Raw genomic sequence first — 11,299 nt, forward strand, 5'->3', positions numbered from 1 at the left:
GTGTTTAGAGATATAGACCCATGAAAATTAAGCATCTCACACTGACTGTGCCTGTATAGTAAATGCTTACTTAACTCACTATTAATCACTTTGATAGTTTTTAAAAGCAGTTAACTGATAGATTTAGAAAAGCTGTTGAACTCCTTGTTTCAGAATTTGCTCATATATAATTCAAATTTATCAATCAGGTATCTTCTGTAAGTCCTCTGAGATCTAGAGGAGTAAGAGCATTCCTGGTTCCAAGAAACCTTGGAAGCTGTGATTGGGTTCCTGTGAATTATAGAGCAGAATTCTTTGAATCTAGTTACACTAGGGATCCAGTTATGTCTTCCATCTCTATAGTGATGTGTGGAGCCTCGCTTATAATTTAGATCATCATATTTAAGACATACATGAAGATCAGATTATACTTTTATTGTTCTTTAATGCAGCAGCAGTAATAAAAGTAAACACTAAAAAATTTCTATTCCTTTGTAAGAGATTACAGTAACTAAACCTTTTTGGATCTTTGGAGTATGAATATTAAATTGTATCAAAATTCTTTCTGGTATTTTATTTGGTGAGATTCTTCAAGGGAGTTTAAGTTTGAGAAGTTTTACATACGCCATTCTGTAGATATGAATAGTTGCATTAATTTGCAAACCACTTCAGCAAGAAAGTATAAATCCATTAAAAATATGTTTTCATTTTATACAAATATATTAAATAAAATAATAATGCCTAGAAAAACACAACAGAAGCAAAGCAAATACTGTTGCTGCTACCCAGTCATGGCAGTGCCTTGGTGTTGTGTGTGGTCTCTGACACCGTTGTCCTGTCTTTTTCTTGTCTCTGCTCTCCCATTATGCCATTGGCAAGGAGTTGAGAAGTTAGTCCATTACTTCTCTGACAAAGCGTGGTACAGTACAATTTCAGATTTTTTCTTACCACCTTCCTCATAATCACTTTTTTATTTTTGTTTTTGTTTCCCAGTTTGCATGATGCATGTAGAGCCTGCATGAAATTACAGGCATGGTACAGATGGCTCCATTTCCATCTTCTTTTTAACCTTTAAAATGTGTTTAATAATAATAAACTTGTATGTACCCAGAAAATAATTTTAGATAATTCCTGTGTCTGTTATGCAGTAGCATTATTACACTGGAGAACATTTCCTGCTTTCTACTTTACACACTTTGACATATTTTTACTCAATCAGGACTTGATGTTTCCAGCTGCCATTTTATTGTTGGTGACTCTAGAACAAGAATGTTTACAGAAACTGATAGGAATATTTTTTCTTAAGCTAGAAATCTTTGAAGTGGTATGAACCGGTGAAGAGTTTTTCTCAGTGCTGAGTGCTAATTTGCCTTTCCTTGTGTTCAGTGTATTCCCTTCAGTGGGTCACTTGGAACCACTTTTTCCCAGAAATACTGCTCCACAGCATGGCCTGAGTTTGGTGTCTGAGAGTTATCCTGTGTAGGATAGATCAGCTAAGAAAGAAATAGGGCACGATCCACAAAAGTTAGTACCTGAATGTTGGTACTGAATCTGCCTATGGAGTTTTTAAAACAATCATCTGGCTATATTGCATATTCTGAAAGTCTGTGAACTCATTGGAATTACTCAAATAGCACAGAATAATAAAGTTTTAGCGCTACATTTTAAATTCTCTGTCAGTTCAAATTCTGGCTTTGCCATTTGCTAAAGTGTGTGAATTTGGACATGTTACATAACTTTTTTAAACCTCACTTTACTCATTTACAAAAAGAAGACAATACCTTCCACCTAGGATCTTGGGATAATTGGAGAACATGTATGTGAACTTAGAGTTGGGCTGTCTGCCCCTGGAAAGAAGGGAAGCCCCGGGGCGGTCTCTCAGAGCCCAGAGTAGAAGGTTACTCAGGGGTTTGTAATGTGTCAGGCATTATACTCAGCACTCTGTATGCATGTCATCAATTATTATTTACAACAGTTCAGTGAGGTATAGATACTGTTACTACTCTCATTTTGTTAATTATGAAATTCCATCTCAGAAGAGTAAGATAATTTACCCAGTATCTCACCAATAGTAAGAGATAGAGCCAGGACTCAAACCCAGATCCGTCTGACTCCAGAAACCAGGTGATTCAGTACTGTGTTGTACTGGCTTCGTCATATTGCCACAAGTAAATTCTTCCTTAACTTTAAAGTGCCTTGCATGTCCTAGCTCTGGTTTATCTCCAGGGAGGCACTTAAGGAAGCTTGACCTCTGTGTCATATCAGATATGCCTGCTATGGATTTAAAACATTTAGATGTGGGGCCGGCCCAGTGGCGCAGCAGTTAAGCGCACGTGCTCCGCTTTGGTGGCCTGGGGTTCGCAGCTTCGGATCCCATGCGCACACCGACGCACTGCTTGTCAAGCCATGCTGTGGTGGCGTCCCATATAAAGTAGAGGAAGATGGGCACAGCCCAGGGCCAGTCTTCCTCAGCAAGAAAGAGGAGGATTGGCATTGGATGTTAGCTCAGGGCTGATCTTCCTCACAAAAAAAAAAAAAAATTTAGGTGGGACCAACATTATTGAAATATGTATTTGAACCCTAGAAACCTCTTATTCTGTAGCAACTAGTTTATTATACTGTTATAGAACTTGTCTTTTTTTTTTCCCTCAAGTCCCGGTTACAAAAGGGCCATGGCTCGAATTCGTCATTCACACACCTTTTAATAATCATAGATGATATTTATTGAGCACTTGTGATGTGCTGGGAGGTCCTGTGCTGAGCCTTTAGCAGGTATAATCATATTTAATTATTAGAATTAGAAATGGAAAAGAGCTGAACGCCCAGCTCATTTCATCTAGCAATGTCTAGTCTTCAAGTAAGAAACATTTGTGGCTTAGCTGGTGTACATCATTATGGGAGGTGCTGTGTTCAGGTTAACGTGTAATTAATTAATCTTTCCTGCTAGTCTAAACATGAATCATTAAGCTAACCCCAAACTTATTTAGAGAAAACGTTTTTATTTCTATTATAAGATTTATTTTTCATCAGTGTTTTTTAAACTTGTTTCTATTTGATTATTAGTGCTGCATCATTGCCCTAACAGGGATCTGGCAAATATATATTTAATGCCTGCTATGTACCAAATACTAGGGATACCAACTACATCAACAAAATGAATAAAGCCTGGTGCATGCCTGTAAGGAGCTCGTAGTCTCTGGTTATCTTTGTAAGCAGCCCAAAATATGCATTTAAAATTATCATGGAAAATGCCTGCCAATACCCTGCACAATTGCCCAGTAGTGCCTGTTGCTGGCACTCTAGACCTTGACACCTGTAACCGTTGCATCTGAGAATTCTCAGAATGGTGTGCTGCAGTGTATGTCTCTAACTAAAGTAGGACTTGAAGTTGCTGAGTCCAGTTAGAAGCACTTGACTCTAAGTCTGGAGATGGTTCCACATTTTGAAGCTTCAGTAACAACCCTTCTACAAGTTGCAAGGATGGAATACTAAAGTTCTATTTATTTGTGACCACAGGGAGTTTCCTGAAGTTCCCCCAGTAGTGGGGGGTTCCTTTTGCCCTCTGTGTCCTGTGGGCTGCTGAGGCTATAAAACGAATGGGCTGATGGGCAACTTCCCCAGAGGCCTTTTTTCGATACAGGGCAATACCTCATCATGCATCTCCAAAGCCAGAAACCTGAAATTCATCTTAATTCCTCCCAAACAGCCACTTATCTGTCCCACCTTCAAAATCTCTTCTAATCTTTCCCAGTTTTATTCCAGTATCCTAATTTTAGACCTTTATAATTTGTCACCTGGTCTCTTGGCAGTAGCATACTACCTGGCTCTTCTGCTTCCAGTCTCATCCCCTCCCACTGCGTCCCTCACGGATTCCACCAGAGTGACATTCTGCAGTACACATTAATTCCTCTGCTTAAGCAAAATTCATCAGTCTCTCCCATCACCTACTGCACGAAGTCAGGACTGCTTAGCCTGACATGAGTGCCTTTATGAGTTTGCCTTTGCCTACACTTTCCCATCAGCACTGTGCTCTCCAAATTCAGTCTAACTGTTTGAAATTACTAGAACAAACCGTGTTCTTTTTTTGCTTCTTTGCTTAGCATGTATTGGCCCTCTGCCTTTAATGCTCTTCCCTTCTTGTCTACTTGGCAAACTCCTACTCACCTTAAAGCTCAGTTCAGATGTTTGCAATTCTTGGATGCCTTCTGTGACCTCTCCAGTCAGGCACGTGTATTCTTTTTGTTCCCATATGTTGTAATTCTTGAGGCGTGGTCTCATCATTTGTTTACCTATCTCCCTCACTACGCCTCTCCACCACAGGAACAGCATTGTGTTCAGTTCCATATTTTCCTACACTTAGTACAATGCAGGATACGTTGTAGACATTTTTAAAAAATAAATAAATGGTCTTTGATGTTCCTTTATTGATCTTATTATCCATGAGAACATGGGATCTTTCTTTTTATATTTGGAATTCATTCTAAAGATGTCTGAGGGCATAGAAGCAGTCGTGAATGTGGGTAAGATGAATTGTTAACATCTTGCCTTTGTGTTAATACAGTTGAGTGTTTAGAATTTGGGGAAATTATACTGCAAGCAGCAAGCTATCAGAACACATCCTGGCTTTACTTGCTAGAGGCTACGAGGCAGCTTGTTGTTCTGTTTGCCAGCAGGTAGGTAATGACAGTCCTTAGTGGGGTAACCAGTTCTACACAATCTTCCTTGTATCAGGAGCAGGTTGTTTCCTTGGTCCTTGCTTTTTTCTTTACATTAAAGAAAGTAAAAGAAAGACTTTTTTCCATTAAAAAAGTCAAAGACTTTTTTCTTTACATTAACAGAATTGATTTCCAAACTATTTTCAAATAATTAATAAAACAAGAGATTTATTTTGGGATGGGGAAATTATACCACTAAAATAAACTTTTAATAAAAATATGCAATCTACATTATTTATTCAGCATTTAGAAACCACTAATTTATTTAATGTAATTAAGCGATAGTTTAGACATTTTTTATACAATTGTTCGCTCTAACTCCTCTCAGTTAAAAGACTCAAAATTTTATTCTTAAAAACCTGATAATTTTCTAATTCTTTAATATTTGATATGGAGCTCTCTTGCATGCAAGCAGCATATCTTTCTATCTGCTGTATTTCCCTTAAGTGCTCTGATAAACCATGGTCATTTGGGTAATATAAGTGATCAGAACAGTGCAAATGGATAACTGATCTACAGTTCACAGTACTCCTTTTCTGGATGTTTGGTTATCTTAATAATCAATTTATTACTTTGTCTTAATTATAAAATCATAACTTTTTATGCTTTGAGCTGATAGCACCTTTATACCTTTTTTTTCTTAGTGGCAATAGACATGTTACAATGAAGTCATTTTTTAAATTGTCACTATTTTCAAAGGTCTTAAGTTGCTCCAAGATTTTTAACTCTAGACTAGAATATCTTAGTGTTTGTGAAGGTGAAAAGGGAAAACAGATCCCCATTTAATCAACCATTTGATGGAGCCCCTTTCTCCTCCTTGGTTGCTTTTTTTTCCTTTGGTAGATTTTGATTTGCTTAATATGGTCCTGCTCTATATTTTTACTCATCTTTCTAAAGTGTATGATCACTTTGGCATGGTTATTTTTTTTCTAGGGAACCACAAGGAGAGTCTTTTGAATTAGTTACCTGGTGATTTTAGTGCCTTTCTCTTGAAGGACAGTTTATTCGTCTCTGTGGTGATTTATTGTGAAAATGCCAAGTGACTTGAAAGTCTAGGACGTTTAGCTTGAAGCAGAAACTGAGATGGCTTACCTATTTTAAACATAGGAATTTAATGTAACATATTCTGTATGGATTCGAGTAGTCATTGTCTGCATTTTACTCTTTTTTAAAACCCTAGCCCTTTATTGTCATGGCCAGCCATCTCTCCATGAGTCAGTGAACTTTGTTCTCAGTCACTTGTAACCCTGCCATGATCTAATCCGAGACTCCTGACCCTGGCAGCCATCGTTCAGTGCTGGTCAAGGAGGTGAAAAAAGTGACAACACACAAATGATACAGTATAAAGATATTCGCCCCTTCTGTTGGAGAAATTAAAGATATACTGTGTAGATTTGTTTGTAGATTAGCATAGTAAAAAAAAAAGTTGTTAGTTAAAAATGGTCCTTTAAAGTTCACGTTTCAAAGCCCTTTGCCAAAGTTTTTGACATTTTCAGCCCGTATTATTTAATAGAAAGTGTATGTGTGAGTGTGTGTGTGTGTTTATACATTTATAGCAACCACCCTTGTATCAGAACGTGACCAATAGGCTCTGCCCCATATACTTTAACTATTTGGGCCACTGAAAGATAACTTTAAGATTCATATTTCTTACTCCCCTCCTGGCCCAAAAGTAATGGAAGTTGCCTGTTTCCTCTGATTTGTGTAGAATATAACCACACAGTGAACTCCAGAGTAGTGGCATGTTGGCACATTGGCCTTGAGAACTTTGCTATACTGTAGGCTTCTGAGCTTTAGTTCAAGTTACAGGCAATTTCAGATTTGTTTTACTCTCAGCCATCATTCAAAAGGCTGATCATTTTTAATTGTACTAAGTGGATGTCCACTCTCGGGCAGGGTAAGTCTGTTTTCCACATAACAGAACCTTAGTTGGTCTCTCATATGGCAGTGAGACAGAACAAATAAGCTGTGAAAACGTTGTATTCTGAAACTTTTCAACAAGAATATTAAAGGTAGGTTAGCATTAGCTAAATGTATTGACCTATTTTTAAGTAATTAGAATTTCACATCAACTAGTCAAGTGTGATAACATGCTAAATAGCTTTCCTTTAAAAAAAAAACTTTAAAATGGGTGATATCCTGATGGTCACAGTTACTATCTGAATGCTTTAGGGAGATCAAACCTGAGTGCTATAGAAGTCATTCTGTAAGCTCTATTATATGTAAAGTTTTAAATATTAATGAATCAATTAAGGCAGGAATCTTTTTTCTACAATAAATCAGTACTTTAAGATTTTTCTTTTCCCCTGTTTGATTTTGGATCTTGTTTAGTGTTTCCTGCCTGTATCATTTTTTGTTTCCATTATCACTCTTGTATGTATCTCATGAATTCACTTGAATATTGCAATTTATTTTTTAATTAAAAAATTCTCACATATTTCTCATGTTAAAACATAATAAGTACCAACACAGCCTAATTGGAACATATTAATTCTGGGTGGCATTTCTAAAATGAATTGATGCTAATGTTGTTTTTCATTTTAATAGCCTCAAGTACTACAGCCTTCCAGCAGCCTTCCCAGACTCACAGACCACGCCCAGGGAAAACTAATAAAGCCACAACGTATCGAGGCCCTCAGTGAATGCACAGTCCAGGGCATAGCTCAGGGTGAGGCTCGTCTGGATGAGAGCTGTACGCACGGCTTGCCGCAAGAAAGCAAGCACGGTCTGGGAGACCGGCCTTGTTCGTCAGGCCTGCAGTTCACTACAGATGTGGCAAAGAGTACCCCTTCTGAAGCAGACTTGAACATGACCACGAATGCTCAAGAGCCTTATCATTTGGCGGATAATCAAATTAGTGACGTGCAGTTTGTACCCGCTTCTCTTCAGGCGCTTCCCCAGTCAAGAACAGTAGACCAGGCTACGAGAGTTGGAAGAAATCAGTCTTCACCGGAGGACCACGTGTCACAGCCCAAGTCCTTGCAGCTTTTGAAGCCATCCGTCTTGAATTCTTTGGTACCTCCTCCAGTTTCTGAATCATCCTCAAGTAGGACTCCCACTTGTAACAAGTCACCAATAATCATACCATGTAACTCAGCTAAACTTCAGCCAACATCTAGTCAAACAAGTCTTGCAAATAATCCAAATCCAAAAGCATCTAAGCTCCGCCCCCCTTCTGGCTCTTTCAAACAAAAACAAATAAGCAACCCCCGACTAGAGCCTCAAAACTTCCAGGCCAAGACGAGCATCCCAAGGCCACTAACAAGAAAGAAAGAAATCATGCAGAATCCGAATGGCAATTTGAATTCTGGGGATTGTTTGGCTTCTACACGATATTCTCGTCTTCCTAAACCAAAGATACATTAACTACCTAGCCATCACCTGCCAATTTGTTTTTTTAAAAACAATCTGTTCTGTAATAGCTTTATGTGCTATTTGCTACCATGATGGAGGTTCCATTGAAAGCTTGCAAATCTTAAAATTAAAATGTGGAAGCTTCTACTAGTTTGGCTCTTCCATTTTATATCCTGGTCGAAGTACATAGCACTTGAGCATATTTGTCTCAGGTAAACACAAAAGTTTGCTTAGCCATCTCAGAGGCCTACAGAAGGCTCTAATCATGTAATCCATTCCTCTGCACATCAGAAAATTCCTGCTATTCCACTTAGCAGGCAAGAAGTGTGCTTTGCTGATTTAATCCTTTTAAGGTCTGTATTAATGGTGGTTCTCAGACCCTCATCCTTTTTCACTTGTCCCTCCTGTGAATATGGTTACTATTTTAACTAAAGATTTGGTGATAATGGAAGATGGTAGTCTGTAAACACAGTTCTGGCCAGTGTTTGTATACTTAAAAGGTCTATGCAAAAGCTCTGTGATGAATAAAGGAGATCCAGCTTTTAATGGGAAGCCTATGTAAGCTTTATTTTTCCTTGCTAGGATCAGCAAGCTAGTCTCAGTATTTATTTATTTACCAGACAAATTCCCTGGGCTAAAAATGTTTCGTATTATATATAAACCAATTATATGTTGCTTTAACATCTTGTTGTGCACGCGCACACGCACACACACACACACTCCATTTGTGTTTGTTTTTTGCTACTGGATAAATTTTGGAAAGCTTGAGATACATCTTGAAACCTGTACTTAAAGATCTATTCGTTTGTGACATGTTGTGCTCTAGTTTTGCTGGTAATTCAGTTTTGAACCCTGTAGGCTTATGGATCCATGATAGCTGTTTTAAGGTTCCACAGCATATATTTTAAATTAAGTCTTACTGTAATATTTATATTTATTGACTTTCTGCTAATATCCGAAGACTGGAATAATGGACTTGAAATGTTTGCACAAAACTTTGGTGGGATATAAATATCTCATACATAGGGATTTAAAACTATTTTCTATAGCCAAACAAGTTAAAATGTTTTGAGAATGAGTATAAATTTAAGTATGACTATCTTGAGAAAGCTGGAATTCATAAGTTTTGTTTTTCTGAGTTTTCCAGATTTTCCTTTTATGTCGGTGTGTGTTTGAATGACAGTTTCTTGAAAAGTAGATTCGGGAAGAAAAATAGAATTGGAGAGGAGAAATTGTGTTGTATTAAAAGGTATTAAAAGATATTTCGATGGCATTGTGCTTATTTATTTTAGTGTGCTAGGAAGGCAGCTGTGGAGCCTCCCAGGGACCACGTGCACTGACCTAATCATGCTGCGGGCCGCTCGGCGATGGCTCCGTGAACGTGCCTCCTGCTCGCCCGAATCATGTCATCTTTAGGCTCTTCGCCTGCAGCTCTTTTAATTGGAATTAGTGTCTTTCAGATAGACAGCCTTTTACAAAGTCAGTTTTGGTTGTGATCAGCTGACCAAAAATGTATCAAAAGGGATTATGGCCAAAAAGTCACTCAAATTTCTAGGGATTCCTTTAAAACATGTGCATTGTTGAAGTTGTCAGAGCCTTTTTAGAGAAACAACAGCAGGTGCTTTAGTGGACATTTCGAAAGAGGTGTCTATTACCATTTTGAGGCAGTCTTCCCTTACCTACCAGAGGACCATTCCAGGGAATTTGCCATTCACTGGGTACAGACCATTCTAGGATTTGGTGACAGGTGAGCAACACAAATCTACTGCCATACTCTCATTTGATAGCACTTCTGCCGCAGAAGCACTGAATTTCAGAAAGTTTTCCACACAATCCAAGTATTATTAGTGTAAGTGATCAGAGATGTCCGCAGAACTCTTGTTGGTTCACTGGAAAGAGCAGTGATCGCTGTGGCTGTAAGTGGGTACATGTGAGAAAGAAAACTGATCTCATATATTGTAAAGGGGATGTTATCACACCATATTTCCCTGAAGTAGAACATACTGATGAATTAGTAGGTTTTTGGTTTATTTAGAAGTTGCTGTAGACTCTTGTGAAACATAATTGACAAGTAGGCCTTTATCTTTAGGGGAAAAGTTTTAAATTTTTACCCCCCTAGTCTGAGGGAAATGTCTTTGTTATGTAAAAATGTGGACTCCTGTATTTGTTTATTCTAATCTTTTTTCTGCTCTTATTTCCCCCCTGATGAATTTGCAGAAATATTAACCAATCAGTTCAACTTCTCTGTGCTTTTGTTGAGCCTTAATCGAAGGCTTATCGATATAATTATGAAGCATAATGTATTTAAGAGAAAAACAATCTAGGATGCTTGCACAAAACAGCAAAGTATTTGCCTGCAGTTTTTAAAAACTGCAAGAATAATTATTGCGCTAGTCTGCTCATTAGTAAATGTTAAGTCACAAATGATATGAGGATGTAGCTCGCCTGAGTAATCAGAGGTCACACTCTCTGATTCGGCCTGATCTCTGTTTAGTGCTTCTTTAAGTCAACTCTGTGCCAAATCCTCCTCCACAGGAACTCTGATCACTTTTTTTCTTAGTTCTTGTGATTTCGGTGAAGATGGTTCCAAGGTATGAATTCTACATCCTAAGGAAGAAGTTTTATGGGGGTTAAGTTTCACATTTGTGAAAGAGAAAATTAATAGAGTATGTAGAATTGTACATTTGGCTGTTAATGGGATGCATATTAAATTCTGTAAAGAAAGCTTGGCCTAAGGAGTTAATCAGGACAGGTGCAGATAATTTTAAGGCATTAAACAAAGGATTATATAGTTATATCATTTAGAATGTTTCTAATAACTGAGACCCTTTAGCATTTTTCTTTTGGAGTCTCGTTTTAATTTGTGCAATATTTTCAGGCATATAGACTACTGTTCATTGTATTTATATAGATATTAAGGAACTTAAGTATTTTAACAAGTAAAAATCTGAATATGAAAGAAAATATCAGATTTGCACTTTAAATGAGCTTAATTGCTTGGAGTTGTGCCTGAAATATCGAAATGCCTCCTATTGGGTGTGGCTTTCTTTGTTGAAATGAATTTCTCTATAATTGTTGCCGTTTGAAGCACAGCCTTTCACAGAATTATATCCTCAGCATGTCGCTTTTCCCATTAAAGCACTAAGTTCTTTGAATGTTTCCTTATCCCCTTAAGTGTTTTACTCAGTGCATCAAAGAGAACATGATTCCCCTATAGCTGCTACTTCTCAGTCTTCCTGGTCTTCCTGTAG

The 11,299-nt window shown here is 37.7% G+C and overlaps 1 protein-coding gene across 4 annotated transcripts in view; it reads left to right on the plus strand.

Moving 5' to 3' along the window:
* The window catches only part of CCSER2 (coiled-coil serine rich protein 2), a 187,859-nt gene extending 178,549 nt beyond the window's left edge, over window positions 1–9,310 (plus strand). For 2 of the 4 annotated variants that reach the window (XM_087431790.1, XM_087431789.1), the window contains one exon: window positions 7,242–9,310. In XM_087431790.1, coding sequence (XP_087287916.1) covers window positions 7,242–8,060 — 819 coding nt within the window. In that variant the 3' untranslated portion in view covers window positions 8,061–9,310. Of the gene's footprint in view, window positions 1–4,540; window positions 4,653–7,241 lie in introns of all 4 variants that reach the window. The other 2 variants (XM_087431791.1, XM_087431792.1) reach the window with 2 other exon arrangements.
* Window positions 9,311–11,299: the final 1,989 nt, after the last annotated feature.

The sequence above is a fragment of the Ceratotherium simum genome, chromosome 6, assembly GCF_057802395.1.
Source record: "Ceratotherium simum simum isolate JZ-2026a chromosome 6, ASM5780239v1, whole genome shotgun sequence".
In the NCBI taxonomy this organism is placed as follows: Eukaryota; Metazoa; Chordata; class Mammalia; order Perissodactyla; family Rhinocerotidae; genus Ceratotherium; species Ceratotherium simum.